Genomic DNA, 20,532 nt, shown 5'->3' on the forward strand with positions numbered 1-20,532 from the left:
AATTAAAAAGCAATTATTAAGAAGCAAATATCCTAGATTAAATTCATATCTATATAATCATTCGATATTGAATCCAGGTTTTAAAGAAATGAAAAAGATAACACATGAAGTTTAATTTGTAAATGTCACGATTTAGTACAGGAACTCGCCGCACCCAAAATGCAAATGGCGCGAAGCAATGACGTTGAACTGATAGGTGCATTACGTTCACACCCAGTTTATTAAACGTGTGTGCAGTTTTAATATTTCATTTTGCATGTCACGGATTAAGGCCGGCTGTAAATATATGATACTCCGCATGAGCTTTACTGCTTGCAGTGAATGACTCATCCTGAAGGGATTAGAGCTCTCCTTTTTATTGAATAATACTTCCTTATGTGATAATTATTTTTCATCAGCAATTATTCGAAGAATATAAATTAACCTGAACAAAAACCACATTCATGAACATTGATAAATCGAAGGTTCAAAAATAGGATGTTTACTCTTTAGTACATCTGACATATATAACAGTTTCTTTGGTTTTTATACGGTTTAACAATTTTAAGTCACTTCAGTCGTTCTTGTTCAAACAGCCTTACACAGTGCTGTGGCGAGCGTGTGCAGCGATACATCCTCAGACCAATTTTTCATTTAAGAAGATTGACGACACGTTATGTTTGCAACGAAATAGTAGACAAGGACGTTATGTTGTATGATTTTTGTGATAATGTTAGATGTATTGGAATAATGTATTATAGTTAATCATATAAGTACACCTTTATAGAAACTATAACAGTTTAATATGAAAATATGAACCAGTTTTTTTTTGTTTCATACAAGGCTTTTTGTGTTTATTAGACAAATTTATATCCTTGCGAGTATAGAAGGGAATGATTCTAAAAAATGTATTTAAAACATTATTACGGAGGGGAAACTAATTAATAGCATTTTGGAAGGAGGTAATAAACAGGAATGTCTTCAGAAATTTAACATTAAAAATTCAATCCTTAAGTGCACCCCGACGAAGTCAGGTGTGAAATGAAAGTGTCTGCGTTTGTCGGATGTGATTATCCAATTAATTGGTCCCTTTTGTGAGGAAATTGAGATTAGTGGTACCTTTGAAGGTGCGAGCGGTTGGTTAGTTACGAGTGTTCGTTAATTGATTCAAGATTCGGAAAAAGGGGTTTTAATAGTTATGGTTAATAGATGAGCTTCTTCCGAGATTATCACGAATAAACTTCGCGCAAAATGGAATAAATAATTAAGTACAAAAATATATTTCCATAAAAGTAATTTAAGTGTGAAGGTATTAACTACTTCAGATTTTGTGACGTACACGAAGCTTACACGTCTGACGTCATCGCTGGGACGATAAACAAATTTTTATTGAAGGAGACAATCCTTTTAGTTCCACACTAAATGCAATAATATCTAGAAGTTAATTTGTCACTACCTACATGAGATGTAAGAGCTAGAGAAATATATATTAATAGGAAAACCTCAGTTATATTCTTGTTTCCTGTAACTTTATCCTTTAACCTATAACAAAAAAATAAAAAATATAAACAAAGTTACAAGATTATACTCAAAAATTTCTGGCTTCAACATTTACTGGTTATAACATGAGGTACGCCAAAAGTTTCCGAACCTAATTATTCTTAAGAAACAATCAACTTCTAACCAATAAAAATCGTGTATAATAGCTAGTTCTAATATTGTCTTATACCGACCCACTCTACGTTGGAGTTTTTATTAAATATGAAATAGTTTGACCGATAAATTATGTTCGAGGATTAAACCTGACGGTACCTAGGTGGGACAAGGCTAAATAAATGTAAATGTGCATAAATACAATTTAATGAATTTGTCATAAGGATAAATTCATTAATTTAAACCAAGAAAAACATTTTTCATTTATAACCTCAATGTCTTCAAACTCTCCAAAAACAATGTAACATCATCTGACTCTAAACTTTAAATTGGAAACAGGATGAAGTAATTCCGTCCCGTCGCGAATGACGGATCACCGTCTTGGGAACTAGGTCATTACTTCGTCGTAGGTATGCGAAATAATATTTTAGTAAGATAATGACAGTGAACAAGATGATATTAAATAAATTTGGTGATATGAACCTTACTGAATTTTTTGACTTGATAATCAGCAGTTGATATTACGAAAATATTTTACTAAAACCTCTGTTCATCTCTTCTATATTGCTTGGAAAATCGATACAGTAATATTCACTACCTTTTTTTTAAGACCATCTATCTCTCATTGGTGCAAACTTACGTAAATTATCATCATATGTACAAGAGAGACCTGTGTAATATAAAATCTAATTCGCGTAAAAGGTGCATTGTCGATTCATTAAGCGTGTAAAAAGCACTCCTAGAATAAAAAAAACCGGCAAAGCAATGGCATAAAAACTGGCGAATCTAGTTTGAACAAGTTTATTGCACGCGCTCCAAAAATAAAATGCGCTTTGAGAATTGTTAATTCCGTGAAACTGAACGTTTTGATTATGTTTAGTGTTTGGGTTTGGGATACAGTGAGTTCAGTGTATAAGAAAATAGTCAAATTTTTAAGTACTTGTAATTGACAATGAAGAAGAACGCAATGATGTAGTAGCTCAAAAGTTATAATGTAATGTTATAACTTACTTACTTACTTACTTACTTACTTACTTACTTACTTACTTACTTACTTACTTACTTACTTACTTACTTATATTTTGGAAAAAAGGCTATCTGGTCTTGATTGAAATTGATTACAGAATTTCACATAATTGTTATTTTCGAAATAGATATTTTTTAGAAATGTTTAAACATGGTCTTAATCTTATGATGATTTTTTATGTTTCCTATATGAACAAAATAACGACCGTCAAATATATATTTACCATTTAGAATAAGAATTAAAGAGAATAAGATATGAAAATGTCATTAGTAGGGTATGATATTTTTTACACAACAATTAATAATAATCACAAGCAAGAAATGAAAAAAATATTAAAGATGAAATGACTTTCTCTTTGAGAGAAAAGATGAAGTATGTTTTTGGTGAGACAAAAGGCCCTAAAAGATAAGGCCTTTTAAAGATTGGAAGAGTGAGGACAATAGAGATCCTATTTTGAGATATGTTAAAGGTGTATTATGAAAGTAAAAAGAAGAATAAAGTTACTGCAAGCATACACAAAACATTTACAAACATAACCATCCGCCAAAATAACTAGAGGAACAAATGCAAGGAAAATTACAATAAATATGGAAATTAACATGTTAAGTTTAAGCTAAAGTGACGAGTAAAGAAATTGTTTGATTATTTATGTAAAATAAATTTTTAAAGTGAAGTAAGCTTTGCTAAGCAATTCAAGATTAAAGGAAATACCGTACATCTCTTAATAGGAACCGTTCGAGTTAGATGAATTTTTTTTTGAAAAACTTGTAAAAAGATGCGGTAATTCTAGTGCGACTTTTTTGCACAAGGGTCGAATTTAACGCATTCTTCCCTTCTCGAGATTAATATTATAAAGACAGCAATTATTTTTTTGCCAAAGTCATTAATTGAGAAAACGCAGCTTAAAGTTAGGGAAGACTAGAGCAATTCCGGAAAAGAATCTATTTAGGAACCCGATTTTTTAATGAATTTTGAGAGCTTATACAACTTTTATAGCTTTTCAGTACCTTTCTTCACATACTATCACTGTGATAAAAATCGTATGATATGTAAAGAATTAATTCAGGGTGGATAATATTTCAACATGTATTGATAATAAAAAATGTCTTAACGAATGGGTACAAAACAATAGACTAAATATTATTTAGTAGCATACAAAAATATTTTACTTAATTTTTTTTATTGTCACATATTATTGTCTCATCATTGCATCCAAAGCTTAAAGGCACTCCTAAAAACGAGCCACATTAACCGTAAAGCAGAGATAGAACCGGTATAAAATATTTTAATTATATTTTATCGCCACTAAACCCTGTAAATGAAAAACTGGTTTTTGCTTTATGAAATCGTAAAAAAAACTTGTCCTTTGTGAATGTTTTAATGTTGTGTTTGCATAATATTTTCATTGTGCGAATATTATTATCACTTTTATTTGGCATTTCTTATTCATCTTATACATCATTTGTTATGATGTTTACAACGTTAACATCTTTTTTTTAATATGACTATGTACTGTTATGATATGAAACTGATTTAAAAAAAAAATGTTATGTTATTTGTATTGTAAGTTAATATGTTTGTTTATTAGTCACCAAAAAAAAAGTAGACATTCGATTTGAATTATTTTTTGTATGAAAACAGCAATAGGACTGAAGTCAATTGTTTGATACACTTTACTAGGGAAATATGAATAGGAATGATTATTACATGTCTTCAAAAATATCTGATAAAAAATTAAGTTCACATGATTGGTTATTTATTAAAATATGAATCAACTGGATTTAAACGATTTTCACCTTTCAGAATAATGAGGGTCTTCTAAAGTATATGTACATTTACATGTACATTTACATTTAGAAGTATATCGACTTATGTCGAGACACCGAATGTGTTTTTATATATTGATGTGGTGATAGATTTGAATTATTTTTAATAAATTACCTAAAAAGTTTATAGTACCAAATGTATCACGAAAAAGTAAATTCTGTTAATAAATAAAATAAAATAGAAACAATGAGGGCAGGGGGTAATGACCCCGAACCTTTTCGATGAATGTTTTATATCGAATATAAGTATGGAGCTGTTGCAACAACATTAAATGTATTTTATTAATAAATAAAATACGTAATAACACCAGTAACTGTAACTGAATTTATAGTTGCAATAAATATATCAAATTATTATTTATATTTTAGATTTTCAAATCGAAAAACAAGAGTATTGTTCACTCGATATATATATTTCTCAAACGTCTTCACCGATACTCTCTGATGAGGCCAGATAAGGCACAGACGGGGTCGGCCACAGTTTTTCTTTTCTTATTTATTGGACTGACAGACGGACAAATGTACCATACTACGGGCTGTGTTTTTATATCATTTGATCAGATTAAGAGGCAAATTGGAGGTGTTTTTTATGGTAGTCATTTACTGCTATGTTATAAATTGATTCGTGTTTTGATGTATAAATTCAATAGAGTGACTTATACACATTACTTTTCCTATGCAGGACCAAGTTTTGAGAAAACAAATTCTATTTTTCTGTTTTCATATATGCCATGATTCTTTACATTTAATAAGCCAAATTTCCGACGTGGTTTTTATTGGTTGAAATAAAATATGTAAACGTCCCACACATGCGGCCGTTGAGCCGATCAAACCAATGACCCTTTAAGCCGCACTGTGGCAAACCCTTGCAATGGTCAATATTTATTGCTTTCTTGGTAAGTTTTTCCTATTTTATTTGACGCTGTATACAACTTAAACGATTTTAAGTCTTATATCTGAAATGAATAAGTAGGAGAATAATGTCGTGCTTTTTGATAAACAGTAAAAAAAAACTTATTTCTAGACAGTAATTTTGATATTTCGATATGTTTTACGGTAACTCTTCTAAACAGGTATAAAATTGGATTTTGACTTAATTTTCTTTGTAATAGAGTACATTATTGCATGAATTCGCACAGAGACAGATTATTCTAAGCAAGTGAATGAATTCTGACTTTAACACTATTTATATGGAGTTGAGAACTCTTTATACAAAAGCGATAAGGGTCGAGAAAAGTTTTTGGTTTTGAAGTGATTTAGAATTTACGACGGTGTGTCGATGAATTCCAATGGACCAATGAGTGTTTGAAAGAGTGCTTAGATCTGGATTTTATTTATAATTTAGTTGTTTTGCAGATGTAATACGTGTGATATGTTATTTGAATTATTTTTCAAGTGTTTTTACTTATTTGTTAATTGTTTAGTTGTATACTTAGCATGTATAAGTAAATAATGATAGAAAGACGACCTAAATTGAAGTATTCTCTCGTTAGATATCAGAATGAATTTAAATAAAAAATTACATATATACAATATCATCATAACTTTGGTCCTATGTGCATACAATCTTTATTTCTATTACATAAAGATTTTCGTTTCTACCAATAGAAAAGTCTTTAATTTAAAGTTCAGTCTTATTAACGTAATTAAAATCTTTAACGAATTGTACGTTGCTTTTATATAAAAATAATTTTAATTTCTAAAAATTGTATTTTCCAGCCATATTTATATATAGTACAAACGTGAACGTTATTAGCATAAAGATATATCGAACGTATATGTTTTATATGGGGATGATTTAAGCCATCAATATGCATCGTCGCGTAATCCATCAGAATGGATAAATTTACGATGAATGCGACACTGGATAGAACAATAAAACCTTAACGGCTATTGCCTCTGCTCCTTTATGCTGGTTTTAGGACACTTCCCAACTATTCTCACGTTCCACGTACTGAGACGCTAGATTTACGTCACCAGATCATAATAGAACGTTCGACGTTTAACACGTGATGTATTAAAATTATGAAATAGTTATTTTAGTGCTGATTTATAGCTTTTATTGATTTTGAATATATGTACAACATTTACTAGTAAGTTGAAATTAAATTTATTTAGGAAATCACCTTATAATTAATATTTCAAACAAAGGATTAAGTTAATAGTTACAACTACAGTGTTCTTTCTCATCATTAACATTATTATAAAGAAAAAATATTGTGGTTAAACTTATAGTATGATAAATAAGTACCAAAATAAATATATAGAAAACATCCAAATTCCACTCGAGACAATTCAGACAATTTACCGTATAGCCACCTCTTGAATTAGCCAATGTCTTCTGGCTTTTTATTTCCTCAATCAAAAGTCCAAGTGACGTGGAGTGGGATGGAACGACCTAATGAATTCCTTGCTTAGCTTTCTAAGAGTAAGAATAAGGATGTTCGTGAAAATTTATATATTATTATATTTGAAGTACGTAACTGCAAATTTATCCTAAATTTTGCTCATGTAAAATTTGATTTCATTTAAATATGAAACTGTTATTCATTTATTTACAACATAAAAAAATAGTTTTGTGGTTTGATTTTTAGAAATAATAATGTAACCTTTTTTAATTTTTTTTCCTGTAATAATAAATATATTAGCGTTCAACAACAATTGGAATATTAAATTCTTGGATAGCCTCGATTTAAAATTGTTGTAATACGCGTTAAAAGTTTGGAAAATTCAAATTTTGTCAGAAATATTCTTCCTTCTTTTTTCTCAAACCCAAATCCCGGGGGTGGCAACTATATTACACAATGGGGGTCACATTCCAGAGATTATAGCCGGCCTCATGAGCCGTTTACTGGCGCACAAAAAGAAATTGACACACTAGAGGCGGCAAAACTTTATATTTAGATTAAATTAGTCATATCTAATGAACTTAGTAGTTAGAATATAAGTGTACTTAGAATATAAGTTGCGTACAATATACTAATGATTTAGGTACTCAAGTCAGATAGAAAATATTTTTTTATTTATACATGTTTAATATCTGAAAAATTTTGGTTAAAAAATGCAGTTATTATGTTTCTTTAGAAAATGATAATATCAAGTTTGACAAAACAACTAACAGAAGATTCAAAATATAATTAAATAAAATTCTTATTTAATTTCAATTAAATGCAACATTAATTAATGATTATATTCATAAATATTTTTTTAATTAGATCATTGGTTTTATAAAACAAGATATGTATAAAAATCATAAAAAGTACATCCATTTTTCATACATCCTTGTATAAGGTACAGGAAGCCCACAGGGTGCTTACAATTTGCTTCAATAATGCGGCCTCTTCACCGCACTTAGGGTACGATTTATAGTGACTTCGATCACGTTCACTTGTGTTATAAGAACAGAATAATTACATTATATGTATTATTATATAAAATAATATGAGAATTAATGTTTAAATGAAACAAAAGTTTATTTTGACTAACATCTTGGATGAGGAATTTTAAAATATTTTACAGGTGTCCCGTTTTAAATCTTTATTTACATTTACGATATTTTACGTTTTATATTATTATTTCGTGACATTCATTAATATTGGTGTTTGCTCCACATTTATATGAATATGTTCATGTAAAAGAAGAAACAATACAGAAACCTATTTTTAATATCGACTTATTTCACTAATCGTGTAAACTGATTGCCCTTGCAAATTACAGTTTATTTGTTGCGGTAAAAGTTGATATAAAATATCATTCTTATTTATTGTTCAATCTAATAAATAGAATTTAATTAAAACAGATATTGAAGAAAAATTACTAATTTTAAGCTGCCATTTAAACATTTCATAAAGTTGAACTGTTCTTTACTAATTGTGATTTAAAATTTTATTTTACGTTTATACACTTTGGTCTCGTCCTTCCTCGATCATTATTTAAATATGTACTTTCGAAAATATTACATATATAATATAGGTACTATTATTAATAATAAGTTGGTTAGTACTCGAAGTCAACATATTTTACGTGGGATGCGGGTAGTTGTCACTCACTGTAATTATCTTTTCTACTGTAATTATACTTTCTACTAAGAATGCATAATTTTAAGCTCACACAACGCTTATGATGAAACTCAAAACTAACACACTCATTATTTAGTAATAAAATCAATTAAATTTATACAACATTTTTATCACATTATTTATTTACTTCTAGTTTTACTTTTAATTCGTGTGTAGTTGAGGAATGTTTGTATGGGCTATATAAAAATAAAAATAGTATGTGTGTTGAATTGCATTTATTATGCTTTGCACACAAAATCCGAAAAAAACTTACGAATCTTTATTATCCGTGACACAAATGACTAAATAATAACAGACTATCAGATAGAATTTCTTTTCCAATTACTTTCACTTAAACTAAACCTATATTTTCCAAATAACTATCAGTTTCCTATAAAATTTTTAAAACAGTGTAGATTAAGCTTTATGCCTTTAGAATAGAGTTCAGTAATAATAGAACATTGTTGGTATAATGACTTTGTTCCGTGCTTAAAAACTTTGTAATGAACCACATAATTGAATGAGTTATTATTTAAGTAGCTTTATTACCTTACACTTATACCTGAAATTACATCTATAATTTAGTTATCTTTAAAATTGTCTTTTAAATCTACATGTTATTAGTCATTATAACATATTTACTTATGCTTTACTGTACTTTATTTAAAAAAAAAATGTTTTACATAAAAATTGCCATTAAAAAATCATAACCAATTTGAATTTGAAAAATGCGATGGCAACATTTAACAGAAAATGTAATCCTCCGCAAACCTATGACGGCGATTGATTCAAACTATTCGGATTAATTAAAGCCGACGTGCGTAAAGCGGCATTAATTAGATTGTGGATGCTGACGTGCTAAAAATTCATATAGATAGTAATCCCTGTGGGGTGCAAACTGAGAGAGGATAAGATTTTACTGTGCAAGCTATTATACACGCTAATATTCTACAATTCTATTTTTAAATTTAAAACGACAAACGTCAAGTCAGTACAACCAAAGAGGTTAACCAAACTAAAGAGGTCAGAGGTACAATCGAATCACCTTTTTAAAGAATATTAATTTAAAGTTATTAACACTACAAAATCTAATGCATGTGTTGCTAGATAATTTTGATATACTTCACTTCTTGTATTTTTTTTTCTATTTTGTTATTCTAAGTATTTACTTTATATTTATAAACGTCAAAAATATATGCTGACTCCCCGTCTCGGTGACGCCGTCATCAAGGCCGCACTATTTCTAATTAAGAAGGGGAACAATAATGGAAGTGTAATCTGGTTAGTTCGTCATCAGGCGATGATTGCTTGATGACTAGCAAAGTGCCGGTAATAATCCCTTTAGTATGAAAGTTGAGCTTGAATCGGGTGCTCTTTAATAGTTTTTGAGATGGTCTAGCGATTGCTAATTTTGATACCCCTTTTACTAGTTTAAATCTAATGATATGAGAGTTGAGTATAATAAATAAATCGAGAAAAAGTTGTATGGTTTATATAAAGTAAAGCAATAGATGAAACCAGCAATGTTTTATATAAAGAAAAGTTAGAAAAATTATGGTAAACGTTTACATTTTAGATATTTAGGACCACAGCGATGGATAGTTTAATTAATTCTTATAGTGAATACGTTTAATTAAACATATACAAATGATAGTTATAATTTTTGTTCATAAGTTAAAATTATTATGTCCATATAAGGGTATCAGAAAACCGATAAACGTAAAAAGTATAATATTATACAAGGTTGTCGTCGATGAAAAACATTCGCGTATAGTTTTAATTTCCATTAATATTCAGTAATTTAATTTCGTTTAATACAGCGAGGTCATTAGTATAGCAACACTGCGAACATAGTTACAATACGCGCTAATGGATTATCAGTGATTTGCATTTAGCTGGACCAGGACGATGTTATGCAAAGGATCTATCTTACGAGATAACAATGGATGCTGTCAATGCAACAGAATGTCATTTATAAAAAGCATCTTCTGTTAACACTTCTGCAAAAACATATTTAGAAATAAGCCTATAAATTAAAATGCTTCTTTTTATGAAGATTAGAAATATATGTATAAGTTTTGTTATAAATATTTCGTAATCTTATAACGGAGACATTGGTTTATAGTTTTAATATTTAATTGTAGTGATTACGTTCGTAACAAAAATTAATAATATTTTTAATTATTGTAAATTTAATTATAATAAAAATAAATGATATTTTTTTTATAATAAACTGTCATAAACTACATATACTCGTCAATCCGAAACAATGATGCGAACGGACGTAAGGCTCCCTATACACGGTCGAGTTGAAAATAATTGTCTCGCTGATAGGCGGCGCGCAAACTAATTTAGTTGTGTACTCGCAGATTGAATGAGACAGTGGTTTTGATTAAAACGATACATACATACAAATGTTATAACGTTGGATTTATTATAAAAAGGTATCTATTGTTTATAATTTTAATAATAGAGATGACGCTTGAAATAATAATAAATATTTTTTTTTTATTACATAATGCAAGAAAAAAACTGTTGTATGAAATAAATTTCGTATTGTATTGAAAGATATAATGATGATAAAACCCAAAAAAAAATCAATAAAGAACCCATACAAATAACATAACATACAAATAGAGAAGCCGGAAGAAATTAATTGTACGGATATATCTTCAGGAAAATTTTCCCAATTAAAAAAATGACAGAATATTCGGAGTTGAGGAAAAATAAATGAAAAATTGATTAAAATGACGAAAAATAAATTTAAATAACAATTATAGCCATATAAACGTGTAGTATTTAACAAAAATCGTAAACTGAGAAATTTTTTTAATTAATTAATGGCAAAAAAGTTATTGTGGTGCTAGTGGAAGAAATGTAATTATTTCCACGGACCAAGGACCACATTGATACTATTGTAAAGTATCTTAAATAAGGTCATATTCCGATTTGTTGAAATACAATCTTCTAGTTGTATTTTATGACTTTAATTCATTATATTTTAACTGTCCTCCTAAATATATTGGGGAAATTTAGTTTTTCTCACTTAAAAAAACCTTATATTACCTTCTGATTATGTATTCCAATTATATACGTTTAATTAAAAAAAAACTAAATTAAACAAATCATATTAGGAAAAGGAAAATAAACTTGTTGAAAATCAAAAAAAAAAAATAAACAAAAATGTCTGTGATAACTAGTATGATATAAAACACTATAAACTTTCATCTCGTCTTTGTGATCACGGTTGCTGTAAAGGAACCAAAACGTCGGAATCCTGTAGATACGTATAATATAATAAAAAACGCGTAGTCTCCGAAAAACTTGGATATCATTATGAGAACCATAAACATAAATAATAACCTAACATTTCTAAGTATTTTCTAATTTTCATTTAAAAATCAATGTTATAAATTATAATATTAGTTCTTGAAGCAAATTTCGCGCACCTTTTAAGAAAATTGCGCGAAACGATAAACATGGAATGCAACACAGTCAAAGTTTATATGGTGTGAGATATAATAAATATATTTTAAAATAAAATGCATTAAAAGTATTATAAATAAATAAAAGATAAGAGCCTATCCAATCTTAGGGAATATCTGTTTAATCGGATTCTATGAAATGAAGGGCTGATTTTTATTCTATTTTCAAATTACTTATTGATGTCAAATCATTTAAACGTATTTCTCCACATCATTATTTTATATTTGTACATTATGTATTTATGTTACGATAAATTTAATATGTGTATTATGTAGTAAGACGTACGGCACCACGCTTGCGGCAGTGTTGCCAGCAATCAACCATTTTACTGTCCTTTGTCTTCTTAAATCGCCAGCAAGAGACAACCATCGCATACTCCGCGTAGTACTATTTGTTTGAATGCCAGAAACAAATGAAAAAATAGAGTTTTTGGTTATATTATAGAAAAATAACATCGAAATGTAATGTGGAACGGGCTGTGGAGTGCACGTTTTATAAAAAATATATCTCATTTATATTCTTAAACAACAACAAATAATATTTTACAGTAGTTACGAAGATATTGGAACCTTCAATTATTTTATCAACTAAAGTATTTAGTCGGTAGCTGTTTAATTTTACAAACTTTATTTTTAAGCATTTATTCATGAGAGCATTTCTAAAAATATGACAATCTCATTACATTTATAAGAGAAACGCAACAACCACATTTACAAAGAAATTTCAGGTCCAAAAATCGACCTCCGCAAAGACGCACGATTGACCGAATATTTCATTGACAGTAATTAATTAATCATGACCTCAGTATGAAATAAACTTATAAATTCAAGGACGTGTAGGAATAGTGTCCAATGAGAAGACCGTAACAGGAATAACGTGATGAGTTGGACGCTGTCCGTATCAGATTTTTGCTAAGCTCGTAAAAGCAGTCAGTAAACAGTCGTGTTCTGTGTAATGGCGTGGAAGCGACAAACCAACTCGGAACTAGAGCAATAAACTAGTCAGGTAACTAAGATTTAGTTGCTTAGAAAACATTGTGTACAATTTTAATTTTCTTTTTAAATTAAAAAAAAAAACTGCATCCAGACGTAATTTGAACAGAAAAAGATGCTATTTTGTACTAATAGCAAGTAAGCCAAAGAACATTGTAAGGAAAGCAGGGCTTATTAAAAGATTATTTTGTACATGGAAAAACTTTAACCCAGCTACACATTGCTGATAGTAACTTCATTCCATAATAACCCTTCAAATTCACTTTTCATCTCTTTTCGAAATCTATTTGTAATGCTTATAGTATTTTGATTCAAATAACTTTTTCTTTCATAAGTTCCAAACATCCGTGGATCAGAGCATTGCTCTCGACACAGTTACAAGAAGGAGGGTCGCAATGATTTACAGCTTCTTGTTCGATGCTAATCGTGTGCTAAGTAGCTTGATTTATGGCACTGGATTAAAATATAATTATTTGGGGTGTGATTCGTCTGACTTTGTTCTAATAGCAAACGTCTCAACTTTATCACAAATTTACATATAAATATATGTCATAGTCTTTTTTAGTCCGTTTCTTCCAAATTACTTATTAATATTTAGATATACAAAGGTGGATATATATATATAGTACTATTTTTTAACAAGTATATTATTTGGCTAATAATTTGATATACATTTAAAAGTAAATTGGCGATCTCGCTTCGACGGGGTTAATGGTCCGAAGAGGAAATGTAGCGTGCAGTGCTGACCATAGTGATTATTGAATTGTGTTGTTAATATTATTTACTATCTTTTACACTGTAGTAGTTTTTTCTATATATTAATTATTATTATAATAAGGCAATTTATTTCGAACAACCTCAAATAACATTTTCTAACTATAACTATAATATTATTGGAACACCACGCTGGTTAAAGGCCTCCTCTAGCTTGCTCCACAATTTTCTATTTTTTGCTTTTACTCTCCAATTTTCTTCAGCTACTTCAATTATTTCGTCGATCCACCTGTTTCTTGGATGACCTCTTTTTCTTTTTCCCGCAGGTCCTATCTATGTTGTGGTTTCTAATGTCCATCTATTGTCTGTGTATCCTATATATTTCTTATTATATTAATAGAGACCTGAATGTATTATTATTAGATACTAAAGTGTTTCGTACGATGACTTAAGAGTTCCGGAAGTTAATCCTCCCCACTTTTATTTTGCCATTCCAATGATACAAAATTTTTATAATATCAATCAAAACCATGGACTTATAACACATTTACGTATTTTCATCAAAAACATTGATCCCTGCTAACATTTGGATTATGTGTTTACATAAGTGAATAAAATAACATCTGATAAGTAACATGTAGGCCTTTTGTTAAATATTAATGTTTCTATTAGAAGGTATCAAGCGATAAATTAAAAGGGTGTCAACATGGACTAAGATGGATTCTGTACCGGAAAAGGAAATGGTGTTGGATCGGCCCTTAACAGATTCATTTTTCACTAGCGATGAATAGACTGAATAGGCGTGTTCCTTAATGACGGCTGTTATCTATAATGTGGTGTTAAAGTGTTTTTGTTAAGATTTGTTTGTGTATGAACACAAAATCTATATGTTGACGAATGAAGTCAGTATACGAACATATGTTCGCACTAAACTAAGTACCAAATGATACAACTAGTTTAAGAATAATTACTTGTTATATCACAATCTAACCTGTGTATAAGACTTAGCTTAAACTAGTCTTTCTTTCTCTACAGTCAAAAATTATAGACATAAGTCTAACATTTTTCTTATAGAATTACCTAAATGGGATCAAACATTTCATAACAAACGATACAGGGATAAATTATATGGGAGATGCACTTAAAATGTACATAATACTCAAAGTAGTAGTAGTTACTTATTTTGTAACATCACGTAGGGTAAAGCGTATGGTCAGTCGACTTATCTGATACAATGGACACTTGACTGAAGTATTGAAACACAATGCGGCTTGAGAGGATAATAAGAATCATTACGTCTATCTGTTGTACGTCCGTCCCTAATTGGGATGCCATGGTGATAGATACAAGATTTTTTGTCCATATTATACTATTCTGACCTCTTATTTTCGTAAATAAATTCATAATTTGACAATACTTAAAATTTAGAGAAATTATATTATAACTTTATTTATTTCAGTTTTGGATTTTTTCATTATTACAAACTGAAGAAAATTAAGACTGACACAGAAAATTACGGATCCTTTATATATTTTACAAAACTGTTATTTCTATGCAAAAATATAGCAATGCTCCAAAAAATATAAGGAAAATTTTTGTTACATTCATCTTAGTATCTTTTTGTCTAGCAAGAAGTTTAAAAGGTAAAAGCAGGAATTTAATATTTCTTCTTGAATAAAACTTGTTCAATATACAACCAGATATAACCAAATAAGGTAGAAGGGTGTACGTGAAAACTCCGACCAAAGTTTCCATTCTCATATACAATGGTATGTTATCCGGCTACTATAGGATAATTGCATCATAATACCGGCCACTTGAAACTGCAACTGAATTTAATAGTAAAAAACCGAGTGGTCAACGAACAAAGAAGTTGGTTGAACAATTTTCTACTCCATGAAAGAGCTGTATCATTGTCACAGATGTGATACAATTTTGATATGCTTTAATATCATTCGGATATCTAGATTTAAAAATTGTGTTGAGATCATGGCATAATACTTAAATTAGTAAAATGTTTAAATAAAGAAATAATTTTTAATTTCCTCCATCTATTTTTAGGTGCTTATAAAAGTCTTTAATAACATTGGATAAAAATTATTTGCCGTATCCATTCTCATTGAAAAACTGGCATCCTTGATAATTGTAAAACCTCATGAAACGTTCTCTTAAACTTTACAAAGCGTCTGATAATAAACAAAAAACCCAGAGCAGTAATCCCGTTGTCGCGGCCATTTTTATAATTCCTTTGAGGGGTTTGTCTTTGGCGTTTGGATTTAAAACTTTTGGGACGCACCATCTAGTCTTAAAGTTTAATCTCAAGAATTTAATCTTCTATACCTATTGTTGTAATTAAAATGTTGTTTATTTAATTTATTGTTATTAATATACGTTTTGAAGAGTTCAAACACCTGCTTTGTATGTATAAATTTTATAGATCAGTTTCCAAAATATATAAGGAATCGACACAAACACCGATTAAGAGCTTTCGTTTGGATTTAATTTCATAATTTTTGAATAGGTTTTAATAATTATTTTATTTTAAACATAAAAGACGATGAACTTTTCCTTAAATTAAAATGTAATTTTAAGGTGAATTATGTAATGCGTGGCCGAGGTCGTTATTATTTACAGCCACGAGCGTGGATGCCCACTCCATTGAACATTGAACATTGAACTATCCGCGCCAGCTCCTCCATATACAGGACTGTAACAAAATTTATTACAACTTAAACCATATTTGTAAACCCTTTTTTATTGTCTAGACATTATCTTATCTTAATATACGTTTTTACAACTTGGAGTATTATTATATATAATGTATTTTTTTATTAATATTTTTTTTTACCGGGAAAGATGAGGGTATGTTTATTGAAGCGTATATAAAACATAAATTAAGAGATTCCATTTCATAACTGAGCTACACGATGATGGGTTCAGTGGTGATGAGGAACAGCCTGTATGTTGGACAAATTGAAAGCAATGAAGTCGAAAGCGTAAGTTCTCAATCATTCAACTTAACGATAGTCGTGAAGAGGGAGTCATCACTTGAAACTATAGCCGAAATAAAACGGATATGGCAATTTATACATTACTAAAACGTACAATTTCTATTTTCTTTTTTAATTATTCCACAATGAAGATGCCTTTTAAAAATATATCGAAGATAGATCAAATATATTTTATGTTCCATTCGTATGTCTATTTGTAAGTCAGAGAGTTGAAACAGCTAGAGCAAAGTTTTAACAACGTTGGGTGGCCATTTATAAGAAACAGATGCTCTTGCGACGACAATCATTAAACAAAAATATATAAGGACATGTGCCATAAAGTGCCGCATCCAAAGTTTAACTAAATCTCGATACCTGATTCACGTAGCAATAACAACTTAATAGTGTAAGAGCATGTTGTCGACTGAGCCGCCTAATGGCGACTCTTAAACAATTTAGCGCACTTTTATGTCAATGTTTTTCCTTTGATTGTTGTTAGGAATTCTACATAACAAGGAATTTCCTTATTGCTGTCTGGATGGTATGTAATTTTCTTGTTTTCTTGTTACTTTATTTTCAAATGCCAAATATAAACTCGCTGCCATTTGTAAGATTTTTATCGTTGAATTAATAATTAATGTCTGATGTCACAACGTAACAAATGCGACCGATAAAATCTATTGGTATGTATAATTAAATTCACATAAATAAAAAAACTATACTGTTGAACTGTCAACCTATCAGGCTTCCAATTGTAACAGGCAAAAAGGCTTTGTGTAAACTGTGGTTAGTTCACGTCATTTTGGTAAAGCTGATATTGTTATTCCATACAATGTATCCGTATTCGACCATATCCTCATTAAATTTGTACTTGATGTAGGTATTTGTTTTGTTATAATTTTGAATAATTTTCAAGGAATCATATTTGAGTGTCGCAGTGTTTTAAGCATTATGAATTTATAATTTAAGTTTTTTTTAATTATTTCTTTCTTAAAATTAGTTGTAGTTTCTCAATAAGTTAGATTAAATGCATATGCCTTTACGAGAATTATAAACTCTGAAATCCGAATTGCCATTGACAGTACGTCCTCAAACACAGTCGCCGTGCCTTTGTGAATAAATAACGGTTTATAACAAGCAATATATCAAAAATACTTGGATATGTTAAAAAAAGATGATCAAACGAATTTTCAAAAAAGCTTCCAGCAAAATGCTTTCAAAAACATATTGGTTCGCTACAAGTCCGTGTTGGTTCTTTTACTTGTTTGTGGTTTTAATTATAAAGTGTTTCGCATGTCTCCAAAATGTAAATTCATCTTAAACATCTATTGCGCGATACTTATTATTATAACTGGTATTTCAACGCTTTATTGTTGCGAGATAACGAGCAACACGATGGTGATCTGGCCTTTGATTGAGTATATATTATCAGCTACTATCCTTGTTTTCTATGACAGTAAACTGACAAAATTCGCTTTCGAATTGTCACGAATTGATTCGTTTTTGAAAACTGATCTAAAATACTATAGTAGGGGTAAAATAGGAGTGTTCTTACTTATATTAACGCTGTGGTTAGTCAGGCTGAGTTTCATGATTATCTTCTGTTTTCTATACAGTTGTTTCAGTAACGTTATTTTTTTCGTGTTAAGTGTGCTTTCTCTGCTCGCTTTGGACGTTAATAGAATATGGAGATTTTTACTCCTCGAGATCGTGCGCTACCGATTTCTTTTGCTTCGCCAAAAAATTAATGAAATGATAGAAAACAATCCAAAAATTTCTATTAGTGAGCAGATACATTTTAAAAAGAATAAAATCAAACTATGCAATAAGTTATACAAAAGTGTTTTGGACGTGATCGATATAATATCTCCGGAACTATCAGCGTCGGTACGTATTAATCTGTTTTATTACTAAAATTATCTCGTCACAAATAATTTGTTTCTGATTATATTTTTCAGATGTTTGTGAGCATTATATGTTCTTTACCGAAACTAATAAGTAACGTGTACCACATTTTATTGGTGTTTGAGAATCATGTGAGTACTTATTCCTTTTAGTTTCTTCTAATATATATTTTTGTTACTTATATCATTAACATTGTTTCTATATCTCAGGAGCCGATACAGTCGATAGGATTTGTTTTAATCCACATGTGTCACACGTGCTTTCTACTTTTCTCTCCCTGTGTTGTTGTGGAGTTGCAATGTCTGGAAGTGGACAGAATCCGCTTAATATTAGTTAACCAGCTACTTATAGAAGATGGTAAGTGCATTTTATTTTAAGTTTTAATAAACAAATATTTTTTTCAATAGATGTAAACTAAAATATTATCTTATTATAACGACTTTAATGGGGTTAATAAAATAGTTTAAGATTTATTTCGCTCAGTTTACTGACGGTTGATTTCAATATACTCTTCTAAATATGGAATGTGGGGAGAGAAGTTTGTAAAATAAATTTTTATGCGAATGTAAGTTTGTTTCGAATGAAATTAAAATTCTATTAATGGCTTAAAAGCAAACAAAAGTATAAAATAATTGTGGTCAAAAAGAATCAAAAAGAATCATACGATTTCTTTGAGATGTCGAATATTAAATGATTTTTATTTAAGGAAAACAAAAAATATCGTCGACAGTTAAAACGTAATAAATTTTAATGTGACAGGAAACAAAAGGATTATGTGAAATTTAATGTAATGTAAAATGCATTTTCAGATCCCAAATTACGTGATGATCTGCAATTGTTTATACAATACACTGATGTCAGGAAATATCAATTCAAGATATGGAGATGTATACCACTGAATATTTCGCTGCCGATTGAAATTGCTAATATTTGTGTGTCATCAGTCATAGTTGTTATAAATTTTACACATTTATACGATTAACGATTTGTTTTATAATATGTTATTAAATTTCTTTCACCTTAACATAGCTATCGGTCTAATAAAGTTTGTTTGCATCTGTGATTTTAGTTATTTTGACTCCGATATATTTTGCGACAACATTATTACAACTGACAACTATTATATGATTCCCATTACAGTACACTGTACTTAGTCAAAAACATTACAGACTGAAGTCAAAATAAATAATAACTTGCGAGCCACTCTTGAAATTCTTAGTGATATTCCAAAACAATAGATTCGTTAGACAAATTCAAACGAATTTAAAATTCTCTCTGAAATATAACATGAAGACTTGAAAATAATTTTAAAATTATTACTTTCCCATTTACCAAATTGATATAGAGTATATTAGGAGAGTCGGTAAACAACTCGTAATTTCAACGTAGGGACTTTACGATGACAATAATTTGCTTTTGTGCTTCGGGGCTCTTATTCTGCCGTATAAAATATATAAAGTTTTGTAAAAAGATTTGAATTTACATTCAAATAAAATCATGTTTTTTATTATAATAATTATACAATACTAGTTTTATAGAATAAAATGGAAAAGTATTTATAAAGAAGGATATTCTCATGTTTATACTTATAAATCTTACCAACATCATCAGCGTTTAGAAACAAACACGCTTTGTGTTTCTTAAACAATCATTAGTCTTGCGTGTCGGTCTGTCATATGGGGGGAGCGATAGCGCGGGAACTAATGTTGACGCTCATGTCAAATGACTTTTGCTGCTTCTTTGATGTTGAAGGGGTTTACTTCTTACTTCATTTTATATAGGTCGAAGCGTGCCCTGTATTTATCATCAACGTTTACCCTCTTGAAGTTTTAAAAATTATTTGTGTTTCTTATTTCGAAAAAATATAATGTTAAGGACGTTTCTTTTATATTAAAGAAAATT

General features: G+C 29.4%; 1 protein-coding gene and 1 long non-coding RNA gene across 2 annotated transcripts in view; both read left to right on the plus strand.

The window, feature by feature from the left end:
• Positions 1 to 20,532, plus strand: part of LOC133319416 (uncharacterized) — a 101,702-nt gene that overhangs the window by 9,598 nt on the left and 71,572 nt on the right. The gene's annotated exons all lie outside the window — the stretch shown is intronic.
• Positions 17,690 to 19,612, plus strand: LOC116774168 (uncharacterized). Its single transcript, XM_061523840.1, has 4 exons — positions 17,690 to 18,612; positions 18,684 to 18,761; positions 18,840 to 18,987; positions 19,440 to 19,612. Exons 1-4 carry the CDS (start codon positions 17,887 to 17,889, stop codon positions 19,610 to 19,612), a joined length of 1,125 nt encoding a protein of 374 aa, XP_061379824.1. The 5' UTR covers positions 17,690 to 17,886.

The sequence above is a fragment of the Danaus plexippus genome, chromosome 20 (genome assembly GCF_018135715.1).
Source record: "Danaus plexippus chromosome 20, MEX_DaPlex, whole genome shotgun sequence".
Classification (NCBI taxonomy): Eukaryota; Metazoa; Arthropoda; class Insecta; order Lepidoptera; family Nymphalidae; genus Danaus; species Danaus plexippus.